The sequence below is a fragment of the Schistocerca nitens genome, chromosome 1 (assembly GCF_023898315.1).
Source record: "Schistocerca nitens isolate TAMUIC-IGC-003100 chromosome 1, iqSchNite1.1, whole genome shotgun sequence".
Classification (NCBI taxonomy): domain Eukaryota; kingdom Metazoa; phylum Arthropoda; class Insecta; order Orthoptera; family Acrididae; genus Schistocerca; species Schistocerca nitens.
In genome coordinates this window covers 1,188,691,611-1,188,714,770 of record NC_064614.1, presented here as the reverse complement: position 1 = coordinate 1,188,714,770, position 23,160 = coordinate 1,188,691,611, and the positions used below count along the sequence as shown (strand labels likewise).

The following is a 23,160-nucleotide window of genomic DNA, read 5'->3' as shown; positions in this document are numbered from 1 at the left end:
TGTGTCAATAAAGTTTCCCCTTCCTGGGACAATGAATTCACGGTGTTCTTATTTCAATTTCCAGGAGTGTATTTCTTTACGTACTACACAAATATGTTATAAAAAATGGGGGCTCCTATTTAAACAAACGCAGTTGATATCCGTTTGACCTATGGCAGCGCCATCTAGCAGGGCCACCATAGCGCCATCTGGTTTCCCCCTTCAAGCTAGACGAGTTCCGTTCTTTGTAGTTTTTCCGTTTGACGCTTATTTCGTGTGATATTTGGCCCAGTAACGATCAATGGATCACCCTGTATAGCCACAAAGAAGAGCTTCATGGTTCCATAATTTCTTCAATGGTATTCACCCCAAAATGAGCTCTAACTTGGAGGCTGTGAGTGAGGTCTGTCTCCAGTTCCTAGATGTGTTGGTACATAAAAGGTTCAACAACACTCTAGGACACATCCCCAAAATTCTATAAGTCCCTCCAGATCCTTGAGCATCATGCACTCCGCCTCACCTTCCGTATGCGCCTCCCATCCCCCACGCGGATCCTCTATGACCTCATTCCCCCATCTGCTCCTATTCCTCGAACATATCCACATCCTCTACACGTCCCGCCGCCTTGATTCCCCTCACCCCCTGGTTGCTCCTCTCCTCTCCCATCCGCGCCCCCTGCCACATCTTCACTGTTGTGTCCCCCCTATCCTCCATCTCTACACCCTTCATCTCCTTTCCCAAGGTGGCTTCCATCAACTCCCCCTCCCAGATGTTGCCCTCTCTCCATTTATCCCTCCTATCCACTCTGATCCTCACTCCCCCTCCTTTCTTCTCTCCTTTTCCCGGGCTCCCTCTCCCCCCCCCTTACATCCTCTTTTTTCACCACCTCCCCTCTCTCTGCCCCCTTCTCTCCCCCAAGTCCTTTTGCATTTCCCTCCTCTGCCTTTTCTCATTCCCTCTTGCATCTGCCCTGCCCCTCTCCCCCCTTATGAGTCCTCTACCTCCTTGGTTCCCCCCCTTTCGTTTTTTCCTCTCCTCCCTCCTGGTTTTTCCCCAACCTCCAGGTCCGCCCCCCCCCCCCCCCATCTGCCTTTGGCTTGGGATGGTAATCTTTGTGCCGCCATTTTCGTGCAGTGTTTTACAGTGAGTGTTCCGTGTTGTGTCTTTTGGGAAGTGTTGCGAACGGCCATCATACTGTCGCTGGGTGTGATTTTTTCTCTCTTGTGAACAGAAACCAAAGTGTCGCCATGTTTTTTTTTAATTGTGTGTCTACTATGTTAATTGTCTGATTCCTGTGTATTTTATTAACATTGCCAATCCCTTTGCTTTCTGTTTAACTTTCCGCATTTTTCGCCATTTTACACTTTAAGTCACCATTTTATCTCCTGTTTTTCTTGTTTATTTTCTTCTTCCGTTTTTAAAAAAGTCTGTAGGCTGTAGAGCAGCGTACTAAGCTGTTGCCAGCCCGCCCCCTTCGGGGGGGAATTGAAAATCAATAAAGAAAAAAAAATCTAGGACACAGTGTGTATAGAAAGCCTACTGAGACAAATATTTAGAAGCCACTTCCCACCACCAGCCAGCCCAGAAGCAAGCTGTGCTCAACACTCTGTCCTCACGTGGCTTCCCTCTCAGTGATGACAACAACTTGGAATCGGAGTTGAATTTTTTAAGGACGACAGTGAAGGCCAATGGCTATGTCGGTTTGTCCACATACAAAGCTTTTAAGTGAAATATTAATTATTTTAATAGAAAAGACGCGGTACCATATTCTCACTCAAAGTTACCTTTTATTTGGATTCACAGGAAAATGTTATTCAGTCGAATCAAAGTAAAAGTGTTTTTCCGATGGAAAATGTATGCCCCTGATGGTCTTCACATTGCGGGCGTGTATGAAATGAGGTATGCCTACGGCAAAGTGAGTATAGGCGAAACTGAAAGGACTGTTAATGAACGTATTAAGGAGCAAGAACGCCACATGCTGCTAAAACAATGTTTGAAATAGGCAGTAGTAAAACATCACAAGAATTGTGCCGTTGACTCCGATTTCAATAACGTGCGTGTTGTGACTAAAGAAACCAACATTTATAGAAGAAGAGTCGGAGAAGCGAATGAAATTTCTAAGAGCGCATGTAGTTTCAATAGAGAGGACGGCTATACGCTTCCAGCATCGTGGCTCCCCGTCATAAATAAAGCGAATACGCGGCCGCGGCGTGTGAGCAATGCAAACAACACCCTGGAAGCGAACTCGGCGGACAATAATATTTTGGACAAGCATTCCTGCTCCGTTTCGCTTCTTGCCAATGATATGGGCCCACCAATGGCAGCAGGAGGAATTTTAACCAGTAACTCTTTTCCAGCGTAAGTGCGGGAAAAAATTCCTTTCTAACCAGTAACGCTGGTCCACCAGTGGCAGCCACAGGAGTTTTAGCCAATAACCTCCTTCTTCGACATATGCGCGGGAAAGCTCTTACTATCTACTGACGATGGGCTGCCAATGGCACCCTAGGGTTTTTCCCCAATAATCCGATCTCTCCAGCGCAAGCGCGGGAAAACTCCCCTCTAAAAGAGAAGGCTGCACTGGTATCTGACAGTACCCAATCTACAGCGGACACCACAAGATCCCGGCAGATGGGTTTAAACGTCGATTGTTTGAAAAAAATATGATGCGACTTGTAAGACAGAAGATTTTAATTTCAGAAAACATAAATGTTTCTCGCTAAATCAGTAAGGTGATTACTGTTATCATTTTTCATTCCTGGACTTGTGATTTGACACATAAACTTGTTATTTATCTTTATTCCACAATTCTAGCTCACCCACGATAAGACCATTTTAGATCAGACACATTAAAGTGACCACTCCAACTTCATTATCATTGTTCACAATACTGTTATTGTCTCCTTGCTTGTCGTTTTGCACAAAGAGATCATGGTGTGATGTGGTATTAGGTAATCACACATTTACATTTTATCAGAAATCCCAACAAAATCTTCATTACGTCCCCGTCCACTAGGCAACACTCGTCTACATGGAACCATTGCAATTTCCCAGACAGTTTATCCTGGAGAATTTACCACACAGATAACTGTAAATACACTACACATTTTATTCTTTTACGTTACAGACCATCCCCTGCTCTAATTGTACTTAGACTAAAACACCATGAGAAGTAAAACTTACGCAAGTTGAAACACGACATCATTACTTGACTTGTCTGAGATCTTACTGAATAAACTTACTTATATATCAAATCCATGTGGTCCTCCTCTCGACCTCTCCACTTCCCTCCACGCCACATGTGTGTGACATCAGGGAGACTGCCTAGCATGTACCGGTACACCTATACTTAGTCAGCAAGTCCCCATGCAACTCGAAACTTATTGATATGCTGAAACTTGGACATGCCTTATTGTTGTTGTTGTGGTCTTCAGTCCTGAGACTGGTTTGATGCAGCTCTCCATGCTACTCTATCCTGTGCAAGCTTCTTCATCTCCCAGTACCTACTGCAAACTACATCCTTCTGAATCTGCTTAGTGTATTCATCTCTTGGTCTCCACGATGCCCTCTAATACAAAATTGGTGATCCCTTGATGCCTCAGAACATGTCCTACCAACCGATCCCTTCTTCTGGTCAAGTTGTGCCACAAACTCCTCTTCTCCCCAATCCTATTCAATACCTCCTCATTAGTTATGTGATCTACCCATCTAATCTTCAGCATTCTTCTGTAGCACCACATTTCGAAAGCTTCTATTCTCTTCTTGTCCAAACTATTTACCGTCCATGTTTCACTTCCATACATGGATACACTCCATACAAATACTTTCAGAAATGACTTCCTGACACTTAAATCTATACTCGATGTTAACAAATTTCTCTTCTTCAGAAACGCTTTCCTTGCCATTGCCTGTCTACATTTTATATCCTCTCTACTTCGACCATCATCGGTTATTTTGCTCCCCAAATAGCAAAACTCCTTTACTACTTTAAGTGTCTCATTTCCTAATCTAATACCCTCAACATCACCCGACTTAATTCGACTACATTCCATTATCCTCGTTTTGCTTTTGTTGATGTTCATCTTATATCCTCCCTTCAAGACACCATCCATTCCGTTCAACTGCTCTTCCAAGTCCTTTGCTGTCTCTGACAGAATTACAATGTCATCGGCGAACCTCAAAGTTTTATTTCTTCTCCATGGATTTTAATACCTACTCCGAATTTTTCTTTTGTTTCCCTCATTGCTTGCTCAATATACAGATTGAATAACATCGGGGAGAGGCTACAACCCTGTCTTACTCCCTTCCCAACCGCTGCTTCCCTTTCATGTCCCTCGACTCTTATAACTGCCATCTGGTTTCTGTACAAATTGTAAATAGCCTTTCGCTCCCTGTATTTTACCCCTGCCACCTTTAGAATTTGAAAGAGAGTATTCCAGTCAACATTGTCAAAAGCTTTCTCTAAGTCTACAAATGCTAGAAACGTAGGTTTGCCTTTCCTTAATCCTTCTTCTAAGGTAAGTCGTAAGGTCAGTATTGCCTCACGTGTTCCAGTATTTCTACGGAATCCAAACTGATCTTCCCCGAGGCCGGCTTCTACTAGTTTTTCCATTCGTCTGTAAAGAATTCGTGTTAGTATTTTGCAGCTGTGGCTTATTAAACTGATTGTCCGGTAATTTTCACATCTGTCAACACCTGCTTTCTTTGGGATTGGAATTATTATATTCTTCTTGAAGTCTGAGGGTATTTCACCTGTTTCATACATCTTGCTCACCAGATGGTAGAGTTTTGTCAGGACTGGCTCTCCCAAGGCCGTCAGTAGTTCTAATGGAATGTTGTCTACTCCGGGGGCCTTGTTTCGACTCAGGTCTTTTAGTGCTTTGTCAAACTCTTCACGCAGTATCGTATCTCCCATTTCATCTTCATCTACATCCTCTTCCATTTCCATAATATTTTTCTCAAGTACATCGCCCTTGTATAGACCCTCTATATACTCCTTCCACCTTTCTGCTTTCCCTTCTTTGCTTAGAACTGGGTTTCCATCTGAGTTCTTGATGTTCATACAAGTGGTTCTCTTATCTCCAAAGGTCTCTTTAATTTTCCTGTAGGCAGTATCTATCTTACCCCTAGTGAGAAAAGCCTCTACATCCTTACATTTGTCCTCTAGCCATCCCTGCTTAGCCATTTTACACTTCCTGTCGATCTCATTTTTGAGACGTTTGTATTCATTTTTGCCTGCTTCATTTACTGCATTTTTATATTTTCTCCTTTCATCAATTAAATTCAATATTTCTTCTGTTACCCAAGGATTTCTACTAGCCCTCGTCTTTTTACCTATTTGATCCTCTGCTGCCTTCACTACTTCATCCCTCAAAGCTACTCATTCTTCTTCTACTGTATTTCTTTCCCCCATTCCTGTCAATTGTTCCCTTATGCTCTCCCTGAAACTCTGTACAACCTCTGGTTCTTTCAGTTTATCCAGGTCCCATCTCCTTAAATTCCCACCTTTTTGCAGTTTCTTCAGTTTTAATCTACAGGTCATAACCAATAGATTGTGGTCAGAGTCCATATCTGCCCCTAGAAATGTCTTACAATTTGAAACCTGGTTCCTAAATCTCTGTCTTAGCATTATATAATCTATCTGACACATTTTAGTATCTCCAGGGTTCTTCCATGTATACAACCTTCTATCATGATTCTTAAACCAAGTGTTAGCTATGATTAAGTTGTGCTCTGTGCAAAATTCTACCAGACGGCTTCCTCTTTCATTTCTTAGCCCCAATCCATATTCACCTACTACGTTTCCTTCTCTCCCTTTTCCTACACTCGAATTCCAGTCACCCATGACTATTAAATTTTCGTCTCCCTTCACTATCGGAATAATTTCTTTTATTTCATCATACATTTCTTCAATTTCTTCGTCATCTGCAGAGCTAGTTGGCATATAAACTTGTACTACTGTATTAGGTGTGGGCTTCGTATCTGTCTTGGCCACAATAATGCGTTCACTATGCTGTTTGTAGTAGCTTACCCGCATTCCTATTTTCCTGTTCATTATTAAACCTACTCCTGCATTACCCCTATTTGACTTTGTGTTGATAACCCTGTAGTCACCTGACCAGAAGTCTTGTTCCTCCTGCCACCGAACTTCACTAATTCCCACTATATCTAACTTAAATCTATCCATTTCCCTTTTTAAATTTTCTAACCTACCTGCCCGATTAAGGGATCTGACATTCCACGCTCCGGTCCGTAGAATGCCAGTTTTCTTTCTCCTGATAACGACATCCTCTTGAGTAGTCCCCGCCCGGAGATCCGAATGGGGGACTATTTTACCTCCGGAATATTTTACCCAAGAGGACGCCATCATCATTTAATCATACAGTAAAGCTGCATGCCCTCGGGAAAAATTACGGCCGTAGTTTCCCCTTGCTTTCAGCCGTTCGCAGTACCAGCACAGCAAGGCCGTTTTGGTTATTGTTACAAGGCCAAATCAGTCAATCATCCAGACTGTTGCCCTTGCAACTACTGAAAAGGCTGCTGCCCCACTTCAGGAACCACACGTTTGTCTGGCCTCTCAACAGATACCCCTCCGTTGTGGTTGTACCTACGGTACGGCTATCTGTATCGCTGAGGCACGCAAGCCTCCCCACCAACGGCAAGGTCCATGGTTCATGGACAATTACTGTGTTGTGCTTAACAGTGTTCCGCAAAGGGTCTATTGGGGCAGTGAGATTGCATAAAAGTTGACAAGTGTACAAGCATACCTTCTAGATAGTGAAGACCGTGAGCTATAAGCTCCGTTCTGTTTGCCTGTAGTTTTAATTAGTTTCTTGGAAACTAAATGGAAATGGTTAACACAAGCTGCAGCAAGGACAACAGAAGTGTTGTATCAAAACTGGAGCAACATGGTTTTGCCAACCAGGATATTTTACTCCGCAATAGCATAAATTATAGTTATTGCCGATTATGAATGGCTCTCACGATTAATGTCATTCCAAAGGTTTTAAGAAAAAGAAGCAATGTATTTATCAGGTAAACTATTTTGTTGATTTGCGACTCCATAGAGTGCTGTGTGCACAACGACCATATACGTGAAATTAGAAGGAAGGTCAGCTTTGGACGTAATTTTGATGGTTTATTGACAGCAAAGTCGACTTTCAATCACATAGTGATCATCTTCAGTGCTGTACTGTACAAATTAAACTCATAGATGATCACTATGTGATTTAAAGTCGATTTTGCTGTCAATAAATTATCAAAATTATGGCCAACGCTGACTTCCTTCTAAACTATTTTATATTACAGGAATTACTCATTTTAGTCCAGCAAATGTACTGTTGTGTGTATGCAAAAGAAAACAGGAAATAGAGGTCTAAGTGGAAGAAACACCAACTGGAATTTTCGGACAAAAGCAATTGCTATGAAGGAACAAAACGTAAGTCATTGCATATGTGTAATTAAGGCTTACAAATTATTGTGACACTAGAAGGGCTACACTCATTATTTTGAGAGCTGATCTGCTTTAGTAGCCATGTTTATTGTAAATGATTTTTTTCTACAATACCCATTTTATCCCACCGAGTAACCATGGACCTTGGAGTTGGTGGGGAGGCTTGCGTGCCTCAACGATACAGAAAGCCGTATCGTAGGTGCAACCACAACGGAGGAGTATCTGTTGAGATGCCAGACAAACATGTGGTTCCTGAAGAGGAGCAGCAGCCTTTTCAGTAGTTGCAGGGTCAACAGTCTCGATGATTGACTGATCTGGCCTTGCAACACTAACCAAAATGGCGTTGCTGTTCTGGTACTGCGAACGGCTGAAGGCAAGAGGAAACTACAGCCGACATTTTTCCCGAGGGCATGCAGCTTTACTGTATGGTTAAATGATGATGGCGTCCTCTTGGGTAAAATATTCCGGAGGTAAAATAGTCACCCATTCGGATCTCCGGGCTGGGACTACTCAAGAGGACGTCGTTATCAGGAGAAAGAAAACTGGCGTTCTACGGATCGGAGCGTGGAATGTGAATACAGGGTTATAAATACAAAGTCAAACAGGGGTAATGCCCGCATCTCGTGGTCGTGCGGTAGCGTTCTCGCTTCCCAAGCCCGGGTTCCCGGGTTCGATTCCCGGCGGGGTCAGGGATTTTCTCTGCCTCGTGATGGCTGGGTGTTGTGTGCTGTCCTTAGGTTAGTTAGGTTTAAGTAGTTCTACGTTCTAGGGGACTTATGACCTAAGATGTTGAGTCCCATAGTGCTCAGAGCCAACAGGGGTAATGCAGGAGTAGGTTTAATAATGAATAAGAAAATAGGAGCACGGGTAAGCTACTACAAACAGCATAGTGAACGCATTATTGTGGCCAAGATAGACACGAAGCCCACTCCGACTACAGTAGTAAAAGTTTATATGCCAACTAGCTCTGCAGATGACGAAGAAATTGATGAAATGTACGATGAGATAAAAGAAATTATTCAGGTAGTGAAGGGAGACGAAAATTTAATAGTCATGGGTGACTGGAATTCGAGAGTAGGAAAAGGGAGAGAAGGAAACGTAGTAGGTGAATATGGATTGGGGCTAAGAAATGAAAGAGGAAGCCACCTGGTAGAATTTTGTGCAGAGCATAACTTAATCATAGCTAACACTTGGTACAAGAATCATGAAAGAAGGCTGTATACATGGAAGAACCCTGGAGATACTAAAAGGTATCAGATTATATAATGGTAAGACAGAGATTCGGGAACCAGGTTTTAAATTGTAAGACATTTCCAGGTGCAGCTGTGGACTCTGACCACAATCTATTGGTTATGAACTGTAGATTAAAAATGAAGAAACTGCAAAAAGGTGGGAATTTAAGGAGATGGGTCCTGGATAAACTGAAAAAACCAGAGGTTGTACAGAGTTTCAGGGAGACCATAAGGGAACAATTGACAGGAATGGGGTAAAGAAATACAGTAGAAGAAGAATGGGTAGCTTTGAGGGATGGATTGTGAAGGCAGCATAGGATCAAATATATAAAAAGACGAGGGCTAGTAGAAACCCTTGCCGACCTCGGGGAAGATCAGTTTGGATTCCGTAGAAATACTGGAACACGTGAGGCAATACTGACCTTACGACTTATCTTAGAAGAAAGATTAAGGAAAGGCAAACCTACGTTTCTAGCATTTGTTGACTTAGAGAAAGCTTTTGACAATGTTGACTGGAGAACTTTGTTTGAAATTCTGAAGGTGGCAGGGGTAAAATACAGGGAGCGAAAGGCTATTTACAATTTGTACAGAAACCAGATGGCAGTTATAAGAGTCGAGGGGTATGAAAGGGAAGCAGTGGTTGGGAAGGGAGTGAGACAGGGTTGTAGCCTATCCCCGATGTTATTCAATCTGTATATTGAGCAAGCAATGAAGGAAACAAAAGAAAACTTCTGAGTAGGTATTAAAATCTATGGAGAAGAAACAAAAACTTTGAGGTTCGCCGATGACATTGTAATTCTGTCAGAGACAGCAGCCGGCCGCGGTGGTCTAGCGGTTCTGGCGCTGCAGTCCGGAACCGCGGGACTGCTACGTTTGCAGGTTCGAGTCCTGCCTCGGGCATGGGTGTGTGTGATGTCCTTAGGTTGGTTAGGTTTAAGTAGTTCTAAGTTCTAGGGGAATTATGACCTAAGATGTTGAGTCCCATAGTGCTCAGAGCCATTTGAACCATTTTTAGAGACAGCAAGGGACTTGGATGAGCAGTTGAACGGTATGGACAGTGTCTTGAAAGGAGGGTATAAGATGAACATCAACAAAAGCAAAACGAGGATAATGGAACGTAGTCCAATTAAGTCGGGTGATGCTGAGAGAATTAGATTAGCAAATTAGACACTTAAAGCAGTAATGGATTTTTGCTATTTGGGGAGCAAAATAACTGATGATGGTCGAAGTAGAGAGGATATAAAATGTAGACTAGCAATGGCAAGGTAAGCGTTTCTGCAGAAGAAAATTTTGTTATCATCGAGTATAGATTTAAATGTCAGGAACTTGTTTCTTAAAGTAATTGTATGGAGTGTAGCGATGTATGGAAGTGAAACGTGGACGATAAATAAGACAAAAAGAGAATAGAAGCTGTCGAAATGTGGTGCTACAGAAGAATGCTGAAGATTAGATGGGTAGATCACATACCTAATGAGGAGGTATTGAATAGAATTGGGGAGAAGAGCTTGTGGCACAACTTGACTAGAGGAAGGGATCGGTTGGTAGGACATATTCTGAGCATCGAGGGATCACCAATTTAGTATTGGAGGGCAGCGTGGAGGGTAAAAATCGTAGAGGGGGACCAAGAGATGAATACACTAAGCAGATTCAGAAGGATGTAGGCTGCAGTAGGTACTGGGAGATGAAGAAGCTTGCACAGGATAGAGTAGCTGCATCAAACCAGTCTCAGGACTGAAGACCACAACAACAACAACAACCCATTTTATATGCCTTTTAATGAAAATGTTTGAGGTAAACGTCTGCAAAGAACTGCACATTTACGACCTTTCTGAAAAGTGGCTCAATGAACACGTATTAGAACGTCTGCCATCCATTATTTTGACAGGTACTACTGTTTGCCTTGCTGGTTTTTGGCATTCTGCAGACCCTTTGTCGATGTGGGAGGAAGCTTTACTGGTCAAGTGATGCAGTTTGTGTTGACCATGTTTCAATTGTTTCATAATGGCGTTTCCCAGACGTGGTGTCCCTAATGAAAAAATTTTAAAATACTTTATTTCATTGTAAAATGATGATTCCTAAGCTGAAAATTGTTGTAATATTTGTGAAATCGACGAATTACAAGAATATGACCCCGCAAACGCTAGTGATGATGATGAATATATCACTCTCATCGATGAAATTAGTGACTTCTCAGACAGCGGCGTTGTTCTTAACGGACAGCGACAGGCCGAAGAGAAATATACCAATGTTGTTTTACCTAAAGCATATGCGTCTGTATAGCATTTACATTATTATTATTATTACTCTCAGAACACTTAGAAGATGCGACAAACCCACTAAAGAGACAGCCTACATTACACTTGTCCGTCCTCTGCTGGAATATTGCTGCATGGTGTGGGATCCTTACCAGGTAGGATTGACGGAGGGCATCGATAAAGTGCGAAGAAGGGTAGCCCGTTTCGTGTTATCGCGCAATAGGGGTGAGAGTGTCACTGATATGATACGCGATTTGGGGTGGCAGTCACTGAAACAAAGGCGGTTTTCTTTGGGGCGAGATCTATTTACGAAATTTTAATTACGAACTTTCTCTTCTGAATGCGAAAATACTTTGTTGATACCCACCTACGTAGGGAGAAACGATCATCATAATAAAATAAGATAAATCAGAGCTCGAACGGAAAAATTTAGGAGTTCCTTTTCCCCACGCACCATTCGAGGGTGGAATGGTAGAAAAGTAATATGAAAATGGTTCGATGAACCCTCTGCCAGGCACTTAAGTGTGAATTGCAGAGTAACCATGTAGACGTAGATTTAGAGTAATAGTAGTAGTAGTAGTAGTAGTAGTAGTAGTAATAGTAACAACAGTAAGAGTACTATTGTATTTCTACTCAAATTTCGAGAAGTTTTATAAGGTTTCCTAAAAATTTCGCTGTATAATAATTTGAAATTCGTTATTTAAGTTCTAACTGAATTATTCTATAACGTATTTTTCAGGTATGTAACAACATTGTGCCATTACCCCCAGCTAACAACATTAGAAGGAATCAAAATCTCAGGTGAAAGGAAGTCATTTCACTGAAAGTTGCAAAACAGCTAACGATTATAGCACCGACACAAACTTTCCTGGAAGACGGCCACGATAGAACATTTTTAAGGTAGCACTGGGACCTACAACTTCACGAAGGAGTCTTTCAGGAGTCTTTCTATTACATGGAGGCTACTAATTGATGATAGCATACTTCAAAATATAAAGAGGTGTACAGAAAATAGAGCCCGTCTAAAACTGGATGATGATGACTGGATACAATAGAAGCCACTATATGTTTACGAGAAACAAACTACCCGTTGAAGTTGTCATGGTCGAATATGTGAAGACCACAATTTTTCCGGAAATTCTGTGGTTGGTTTATGCCATTTTATGAAAAGGAAACGTGTTCCAAAGGAATAAGAACAGATCGCTTTGCACCTCTTGCCACTGTCTGGAGTCCTTTCACTGCCAGTTCTTCGGAGAGTTAAAATCTAAGTGAAAATATCACTGCGGTTGAGTAACTGTTTCCATTTAGTCCTAGATCTCTTTAATTCAATATATTACCAATAAACAGACAAATTTGGAATAAAGTTTTGGCTTGAAATTGATACAAATTCTATGTATTTGGTGAGTGGTTATCCTTACCTATATAAAGAGGGGCAGAGTCCCACATATGTTTCTCTTGCAGCCCTTGTTATCTACAGGAAAACATATTACATGTGACAATTTTTCCACAACCAAATGCCTTGCAGTAAGTTTGTAATGTAAGAGTGCAAGCATTGTAAGTACTATGAAGAAATCTAAAAGGGAAATCCCTCAGTCACCAAAATCTGCTGTAGCACATTTGTACACAACTCACGTGACATGAGTAACATGCTGTCTGGGGAAAGAGACCAAAAACGAGCTTCTTTTGATCTCGCAGATGGCCATGCATGTCTTTTTTTCAGTGTATTGGATTTGGTAGCTATTAATGCATGGTCACTCTATAAGGAAGTAACAGGTGAAAAAGTAACCAGACATGTGTTCATATATTAGCTGGAAGAAGAGTTTGCTTCAGCATAAAAGGCCACAAGGGTATAAAATTCGCTTCCTAATGCTGTACCGCAACGTATCAACATTCGCAAGATTTGTCAAATTGGAGGATATGGAGGGAAGAACAGGAGGAAGCATTTATGTATAGAGTCCAGAAAATATGTTCGTGGAACACATTTAAGTTGATGAATACACATGTCTTAGGTGTCATTGGATGAGCGAAATCAAGGTCACAAAGGTTTTCCCTACTGTGTATTATGCTATTCAAACTAAGTTAACACACATGTTTCTGCTAAGGGAAATTAACCACTTTTACATTTTGTTATCATATATATTTTCAGTAATTGTTAGGTATCAAATGTTCATTGTACCGAATAATTCTTCAGAAAAAAGAGAACCTATGCTGGTAGACTGTATAAACAATAGGAAATAGATTGGTATATATCCATATTTGTCTACCATTCTAAAAATACCAAATATAACGGGACCCATCAAATTAACGGATTGCTTCTTCTAATGTTAAACACGGTACATAGAAAAACCTGTATGTGACTGGGGAATACAAGATTGTCAGCATTTACTGTTAACACAGTGGAAATTGGTCATATGTTTAAGTACCCACAGAAAACGACAGATCCTACGATGTTCACTACAATAGAGGATATTCCAAAACTCTCTCTATAAACCTCACTTCACGTTTGTACCTGTTTAAAAGTGATGGTTACATCGTATTTAAAGGGGATGGTCTCGACATTGAGCCTCTGACAACAGGAAAGCATCTTACAGAGTTTAAAACTGACGGAATAACTACGTTTAATGACCATACGTTTACTGATGTGGTAAAGCTCTACACACAAATTCCACCAGAATATCGGGAAGATTCTGCAGTGTTTATGAGTTTGTAAGACGAAACAGCGATATTAGATGTTTTCTTCATGTCACAATCTTGCTCTGCGATTAGTTGATAGACGCAAACTGAGCAGCCTTTGTGTTTTAGATGTTTCTGAAGCTAAAATTCGTAGTTACACTTCCGTTACCAAAATATGCAGTTTGCCATACACCACATTAAAGATCTCTCTTGAAAGCGTCATTTTTTGTATGATTTGTGGTGCTAAACTGTCGGGAAATGTGACGTCGGAGATAAACATGTCATAGACGTTATCTTGGAGCTATTTCTTGGTATTACAGTATTTAACCCTCCTAATACTGTGGGGTCTATAATGAAGTCAGGCCATAATTTTTCTGTAAAATATAACTTATTTCCTATTCCTAAAAATTATGAAAAATTCAGACTTTTCCTGAATTAAGTAATGGGTTCGTAATGTATTAATATAACTTTTTGAAAATATTTAGTTTTGCAGAAAATCAAGAGAGAAATACTGAATGCTATTGGGGTTAAATGCGACCCCATTTCTCTCTTGCGGTATTTTTACCCAATAAAGCTGCGTTGAATCCGTAACTGTTGCTGTATTTCCTTTGTTTTATTCTTGTAAATATTGTTGTAACGTGTGATTATTGCCAATACTTTATAAGCCGACAGTTATTTGTTCCATACAAGTGGAGCCTTCTATTGTGTGTATTACATTTAGTGGAAAATGTCTCGTTACCTTTCCGAAGATGAAGTGCTTGAAATATTACTGCAGGATAATTCTCTATCTGTAGAATCAAATAGTGATATCAGCGATATAGTTTCTGATGTCTCATGCAAAGATGGAAAAATTGACGTCTTAGAAGAGAATATTCCTCAATCAGACGCAAGTTCAGAAGAAGATTAGGACAGCGCAGATGTCCAGCCTGAACAGGAAGTAACACATATTTCTGACTGTTATATGTAAGTACACATTGTATTTTTGTAAATGTACGTTAGGGTCTAGCGCCAAGATATACCCTTGGTATTTTTATTTTTTTAATTTTTTTATTTTGTGTAGGTCTAAAAACAAAAAAGAATTGTGGCACAAACACGAGCTGAGAAGAGCTCGTGGAAGAGAAGGGAGATGGAACGTAATGCGAGTAAAGCCAGGTCCAACAAAATTCGCAGTGAAAAATGTAGACTCCATAGAATCAGCTTTTCAGTTGTTTCTCAGGAGAAACATTGTTGATGCAATTCTAAAGTGGACTAACAAAGAGGATAGTCTTGTTTACGGTAGTAAATGGAAACCAGCAGATGCCATTGAACTGAAGTGCTTTATCGGTATCTTGAGCCTAGCAGTTGCTTACAAGGCCCATTATGAAGTAGTTACACATCTGTGGAACAATGGGGATGGTAGACCCATTTTTAGTGAAGCAATGGCTAGAAATCGCTTTACGCAAATTTCAAGGTGCATCCGATTTGATGACGCAGATGTGAGACGTCACAACCGTGCTCCTGACAAGCTGACTCCCATTAGAGAAGTATTTGAAATGAGGGTACTCACATTTCAAGAAGCATATGTTCCTCACAGCAACGTAACAATTGCTGAACAACTTGTGGCATTTAGTGGTAGACGTCCATTTCGGCAATATATTCCTTCAAAACCAGGAAAATATAGGTTGAAATTATGGGCTGCATGTGATAGTGCAACGTCTTACGTTCTCAATACACAAGTTTACACTAGCCTTAGTTTGGCGAGAGAACTTCTGAAAATCAATGTCACACTCCTAGGAACAATTAGAAAAAATAAAGGAGAACTACCACAAGCTTTCACTCAGACCAAAGACCGAGTCAAATATTCATCTATTTTTCGATTCCAAGAGCATGCTTCAATTGTTTCATATTCTCCGAAAAAGGGAAAAGTTGTAGCTTTTCTCAGTACAATGCAATCAAGGGAGGAAGTGGAAGATCGTGAAGAATGCAAGCCAGTAATGATTCTGGATTATAATAAAACAAAATCAGGAGTAGATACCATGGACAAGCTGGTTAGAACGTACACCACAAAAAGGATGAGCAGAAGGTGGCCAATGGTATTATTTTACAACATGATTGATATCAGTGCACTGAATGCATTTATCATATGGCTACATCTTACACCAGACTGGGCAGAAAGGACCAACTACAAGAGACGAGTATTTCTCATAGAATTAGGAAAGCAGCTCGTCGGAAGAAAGCCAGACAAAATTATTTCCCTAGTACTTCCATCATCGGTACAGACAAAATAAAGAGGAAGGTGTCCGTTTTGTAAAAGGTCTGAGGATAGAAAATTCGCCGATAAATGTTCAAAATGTGGATGTTCTGTGTGAATAAACCACTCTGCAATTTATTGCTGTAAGTGTAATGCGTCATAAATGTCAGTTCGGAATTTAATCAAAAATGTTTGTAATTTAATGAGAATCGCTTGTAAATTTTACGCAAATAAATAATTTAAAAAAATATGCATTTTAATTTAATGTAATGTCACTGACATCATGTTTTAGATTGTAGAAAAAATAAGGAATGTGATTTTATTCAACCATTATTAAAACTATCCTTAGTAAAAATTAAATTCCGTTGGGGTCACTAAAGACCCCAATGGTACTCAGTGTAACAAAAAATACTCGGTATTAGAAGGGTTAATAGCTGATTGTGATAAGGAAAGAAGAAACAGTCTGAAAACTTTTTAGAGAACCTTGGCATCATAGTTCTGTTCGGTAAGTATCATAGCCTTCCTGTCTCTGTATGACCAGTGAAACATAACCTCAAAGCAGGCCTAAGATCCAAAGTAATAAATGTCTAATTTTATGGAGGCGGCGTTGTACAGCTTTAATGAAAGTATAGAAATGCATTATGCATAAGACAGCTGAAACATTACATTTTATTAGAGATGATCGATTTCAGTCCACGATCAGAGCCTCATCACGTCCAAAAAAACTTTTAACTATGCATTCGGCCGGCCGTTGTGGCCGAGCGGTTCTAGGCGCTACAGTCTGGAATCGCGTGACCGCTACGGTCGCAGGTTCGAATCCTGCCTCGGGCATGGATGTGTGTGATGTCCTTAGGTTAGTCAGGTTTAAATAGTGCTAAGTTCTAGGGGACTGATGACCTCAGATGTTAAGTCCCATAGTGCTCGGAGCCATTTGAACGATTGTTTATAGCAGTATTAATATTATAACGGGATAGGCTTTATGCCTCAAGTTGCACCAGCTGATGACGCGTCACTGTGACTGCACAAACAGACTGCTTTTGACAAAGCACGGCCTAATATTTCAGTGTGCCTCTCTAAAATCACCGATGCTCTTAAGTACAAAATGTGTTGTTGTTGTGGTCTTCAGTCCTGAGACTGGTTTGATGCAGCTCTCCATGCTACTCTATCCTGTGCAAGCTTCTTCATCTCCCAGTACATACGGCAACCTACATCCTTCTGAATCTGCTTAGTGTATTCATCTCTTGGTCTCCCCCTACGATTTTTACCCTCCACGCTGCCCTCCAAAACTAAATTGGTGATCCCTTGATGCCTCAGAACATGTCCTACCAACCGATCCCTTCTTCTGGTCAAGTTGTGCCACAAACTTCTCTTCTCCCCAATCCTATTCAATACTTCCTCATTAGTTATGTGATCTACCCATCCAATCTTCAGCATTCTTCTGTAGCACCACATTTCGAAAGCTTCTATTCTCTTCTTGTCCAAACTATTTACCGTCCATGTTTCACTTCCATACATGGCTACACTCCATACAAATACTTTCAGAAATGACTTCCTGACACTTAAATCTATACTCGATGTTAAAAAATCTCTCTTCTTCAGAAACGCTTTCCTTGCCATTGCCAGTCTACATTTTATATCCTCTCAACTACGACCATAATCAGTTATTTTGCTCCCCAAATAGCAAAACTCCTTTACTACTTTAAGTGTCTCATTTCCTAATCTAATTCCCTCAGCATCACCCGACTTAATCCTACGACATTCCATTATCCTCGTTTTGCTTTTGTTGATGTTCATCTTATATCCTCCCTTCAAGGCACCATCCATTCCGTTCAACTGCTCTTCCAAGTCCTTTGCTGTCTCTGACAGAATTACAATGTCATCGGCGAACCTCAAAGTTTTTATTTCTTCTCCATGGATTTTAATACCTACTCCAAATTTTCCTTTTGTTTCCTTTACTGCTTGCTCAATATACAGATTGAATAACATCGGGGAGAGGCTACAACCCTGTCTTACTCCCTTCCCAACCACTGCTTCCCTTTCGCGTCCCTCGACTCTTATAACTGCCATCTGGTTTCTGTACAAATTGTAAATAGCCTTTCGCTCCCTGTATTTTACCCCTGCCACCTTTAGAATTTGAAAGAGAGTATTCCAGTCAACATTGTCAAAAGCTTTCTCTAAGTCTACAAATGCTAGAAACGTAGGTTTGCCTTTCCTTAATCTTTCTTCTAAGATAAGTCGTAAGGTCAGTATTGCCTCACGTGTTCCAGTATTTCTACGGAATCCAAACTGATCTTCCCCGAGGTCGGCTTCTACTAGTTTTTCCATTCGTCTGTAAAGAATTGGTGTTACTATTTTACAGCTGTGGCTTATTGAACTGATTGTTCGGTAATTATCACATCTGTCAACACCTGCTTTCTTTGGGATTGGAATTATTATATTCTTCTTGAAGTCTGAGGGTAGTTCGCCTGTTTCATACATCTTGCTCACCAGACGGTAGAGTTTTGTCAGGACTGGCTCTCCCAAGGCCGTCAGTAGTTCTAATGGAATGTTGTCTACTCCGAGGGCCTTGTTTCGACTCAGGTCTTTCAGTGCTCTGTCAAACTCTTCACGCAGTATCGTATCTCCCATTTCATCTTCATCTACATCCTCTTCCAATTCCATAATATTTTTCTCAAGTACATCGCCCTTGTATAGACCCTCTATATACTCCTTCCACCTTTCTGCTTTCCCTTCTTTGCTTAGAACTGGGTTTCCATCTGAGCTCTTGATGTTCGTACACGTGGTTCTCTTATCTCCAAAGGCCTCTTTAATTTTCCTGTAGGCAGTATCTATCTTACCCCTAGTGAGATAAGCCTCTACATCCTTACATTTGTCCTCTAGCCATCCCTGCTTAGCCATTTTACACTTCCTGTCGATCTCATTTTTGAGACGTTTGTATTCCTTTTTGCCTGCTTCATTTACTGCATTTTTATATTTTCTCCTTTCATCAATTAAACTCAATATTTATTCTGTTACCCAAGGGTTTCTACTAGCCCTCGTCTTTTTACCTATTTGATCCTCTGCTGCCTTCACTACTTCATCCCTCAAAGCTACCCATTCTTCTTCTACTGTATTTCTTTCCCCCATTCCTGTCAATTTTTCCCTTATGGTCTCCCTGAAACTCTGTACAACCTCTGGTTCTTTCAGTTTATCCAGGTCCCATCTCCTTAAATTCCCACCTTTTTGCAGTTTCTTGAGTTTTAATCTACAGGTCATAACCAATAGATTGTGGTCAGAGTCCACATCCTGCCCCTGGAAATGTCTTACAATTTAAAACCTGGTTCCTAAATCTCTGTCTTACCATTAGATAATCTATCTGATACCTTTTAGTATCTCCAGGGTTCTTCCATGTATACAACCTTATATCATGATTCTTAAACCAAGTGTTAGCTATGGCCGGCCGGAGTGGCCAAGCGGTTAAAGGCGCTACAGTCTGGAACCGCGCGACTGCTACGGTCGCAGGTTCGAATCCTGCATCGGGCATGGATGTGTGTGATGTCCTTAGGTTAGTTAGGTTTAAGTAGTTCTAAGTTCTAGGGGACCGATGACCTTAGAAGTTAAGTCCCATAGTGCTCAGAGCCATTTGAACCATTTTGTTAGCTATGATTGTGCTCTGTGCAAAATTCTACCAGGCGGCTTCCTCTTTCATTTCTTAGCCCCAATCCATATTCACCTACTAAGTATCCTTTTCTCCCTTTTCCTACACTCGAATTCCAGTCACCCATGACTATTAAATTTTCGTCTCCTTTCACTATCTGAATAATTTCTTTTATTTCATCATACATTTCTTCAATTTCTTCGTCATCTGCAGAGCTAGTTGGCATATAAACTTGTACTACTGTAGTAGGTGTGGGCTTCGTATCTATCTTGGCCACAACAATGCGTTCACTGTGCTGTTTGTAGTAGCTTACCCGCATTCCTATTTTCCTATTCATTATTAAACCTACTCCTGCATTACCCTTATTTGACTTTGTGTTTATAACCCTGTAGTCACCTGACCAGAAGTCTTGTTCCTCCTGCCACCGAACTTCACTAATTCCCACTATATCTAACTTTAATCTATCCATTTCCCTTTTCAAATTTTCTAACCTACCTGCCCGATTAAGGGATCTGACATTCCACGCTGCGATCCGTAGAACGCCAGTTTTCTTTCTCCTGATAACGACATCCTCTTGAGTAGTCCCCGCCCGGAGATCCGAATGGGGGACTATTTCACCTCCGGAATATTTTACCCAAGAGGACGCCACCATCATTTAATCATACAGTAAAGCTGCATGCCCTCGGGAAAAATTACGGCCGTAGTTTCCCCTTGCTTTCAGCCTTTCGCAGTACCAGCACAGCGAGGCCCTTTTGGTTGTTGTTACAAGGCCAAATCAGTCAATCATCCAGACTGTTGCCCCTGCAAATATTGAAAAGGCTGCTGGCCCTCTTCAGGAACCACACGTTTGTCTGGCCTCTCAACAGATACCCTTCCGTTGTGGTTGTACCTACGGTACGGCTATCTGTATCGCTGAGGCACGCAAGCCTCCCAACCAACGGCAAGGTCCATGGTTCATGGGGGGGAGGGTACAAAACGTAACAAAAATTAATTCTGATGCCTTTTTGCTAGTACTGAGAACAGCGAAATGAAACACGAAATGATCAATTAAGAGGGAAAGTAAATATGTGAAAAGGATCGCCTAAGGTAATGACGTTGTCTACAGCACAATGTTTTGAATTTTAACCAGAAATAATTTTAAATAAGCACGTATAGGTGATCGGTAGTCTCATATCATATTGATAAATTAAGTGAAAATTTTTCAGATCAGTTAGATATGTAGTATCAGCTCTTGAAATTTCGACAGGGCAAAATTTCACTAGCATTCAAAGCGAAATCATCAAGATTTTTGTCACTAATACAGAATAATTTCGTCACACAATTTAAATCGACAATTTATGCAGCAGAATCACAACTGCTTATAAACAGTTGAAGAGCGATAAAGTTCACGTAAAAGAAAAAGAATTAATCACTGAAAGCGACTTGAAATTCCAGCCGTATTTATCGTCTTGAAAAATTTCTGACTGTCCATCTCGCTATGATGAAAAATATTCTAAGTCCTTCTAATACAGTCTGAAACCCCAACGACTGTTTGCCGCCCCCCCCCTCTCCCCCCCCCAAACTCGATACGGATCTTGCCGAACTGACTAAAGCCAACAAAAAGAGCAAGAGCAATGCTCTGCGAGCTGTTTTAATGATTTGATCAGATGACCACCTCGTTATCCAGCCTTCTTCCTTTCATGACCACCAATCAAGAAACTTACAGATAAATTGCACATACATACGTATTCAAATAAGTGCTCAGTACCGCGTAATGGAATATTAGAACGTAAACTTCATAATAATGAATAACATTATGAAATTCTTGCTACATCCGGCACTGTAGCACTAACTCTAGTCAAACCATCAGCTTTGAATGCATTATATAAGTTGCATTATAGTGAAATAAACTTAGTAATCAGTTGGATAAGGAACGGGACTGGTCATACGTGATACCATGTATTAACGCTGAGAGATCGTCTTCTACGCACATCTTTGCCCATATTTAAATAAATTGTTTGTAAGTGCTTATTGATTTGTTTAATTACAAAATTGAGGTGTTATCGCGATTTCTGGCATCATCAACTTTTAATTGACGTGTTGTTTTATTCTTCGTCTGTCTGCTCCCTTTCTGTGATGAATCTTATAAAGTATAATAATTACAAATGCTATAAACTTTATGAATAATTTATTTACAAGCTTGGTTCAATCTGCAGTTTGCAATTCGTCTCACTGTTACGGTTCATACACGGTATGTACTTATCTCATAGTATGTCTGTAAGGCACTTCATACATTTTCGGTGAGTACTGCAGTTTTAATTCCATATTCTGCCACTGAAGACACCACCTTACCTCGCTCAGCTAGGGCGCTGCCTGGGTTCATGTGCTCACGTTTCCACCAGGGAAACGCCCCTCCGACCACCCGAGCTTTGAAGGATGAGTGGGGCTCAACAGTTCCTTGGTAGCAAGGTCATCTGAGACAAAGCAGGAACTGGGACTGATAAAGTACGGTGTAGCAAAATGGTCGTGTCCTTTTCGAAGTAACCATCATGACATTTGCCTTAAGGAACTCAGGGAAGCAACGGAAAAAATCTGGCTGGCCAATCGGAAGGGATGTAAGCCCTGGTCGCTTCCGAAACATCACGGCACTTCTCGCTATCTAATGGTTTTTTTGCGAACTAGAGTGTACGTTACATGACGACTCAACTCCCACATAGTCCCAGCTGCTCCTATACATGTTACAGGAAGCTTGGAAATAAATTTCGCTTGCGGTGTGGTATGCGTTAGCGAAAAGATTAATTGCCATAACAGTAGCAAAGAATAGGCATACATGCTAATAACTCTGTGTTTCGCGCCTTTTGAATTTTCAGACTGCTTATCAGCTTACCTCACAATTCTTTTTTCTTGCCTGTCGAACACTTTCTTTATCATCCGGAAAAGTCTTCTCAATATTTCCAAAGTACTTCAGTTTCAAGCACTCTGTGTCTGTTATATGTGTCCTGAAAGAAACAAAGACATAAGGAAATAACAGGTGAATTATCTCAACGTAACAGAGAAAAAGAGAAAATTTACGCTAAAAAATCTGAAGCAATTTCAGGACTTATGAATATGTGCCTGTACAATGACAAAGAACTTTAATGGTGCATATATATTCATGTTGTGTGCTTTATAGCCAATTGTGCATTGTAGCCTGAGTTCAGGCATTTTGATTATATTAATACTATTGACAAAAAATGAACAAAGCAATTGATGAAAAAAACAGCTTCCACAGTAGTTATTGAGTTGAAAATCTCATTCTGGAAACATCCCCCAGGCTGTGGCTAAGCCATGTCTCCGCTATATCCTTTCTTTCAGGAGTGCTAGTTCTGCAAGGTTCGCAGAAGAGTTTCTGTAAAGTTTGGAAGGTAGGAGACGAGATACTGGCAGAAGTAAAGCTGTGAGTACCGGGCGTGAGTCGTGCTTCGGTAGCTCAGATGGTAGAGCACTTGCCCGCGAAAGGCAAAGGTCCCGAGTTCGAGTCTCGGTCGGGCACACAGTTTTAATCTGCCAGGAAGTTTTGTATCTGCTCTGTTGAAAAGTAAAATATTTTCAACAGAGCAGATACAAAACTTCCTGGCAGATTAAAACTGTGTGCCCGACCGAGACTCGAACTCGGGACCTTTGCCTTTCGCGGGCAAGTGCTCTACCATCTGAGCTACCGAAGCATGACTCACGCCCGGTACTCA

General features: G+C 40.9%; 1 protein-coding gene across 1 annotated transcript in view; it reads right to left on the bottom strand.

The window, feature by feature from the left end:
* LOC126239275 (uncharacterized) overlaps window positions 1-23,160 on the bottom strand; it is a 96,715-nt gene that overhangs the window by 57,089 nt on the left and 16,466 nt on the right. Inside the window, exon 2 of the mRNA XM_049947849.1 lies at window positions 22,323-22,434. Coding sequence (XP_049803806.1) covers window positions 22,323-22,434 — 112 coding nt within the window. The remainder of the gene's footprint in view (window positions 1-22,322; window positions 22,435-23,160) is intronic.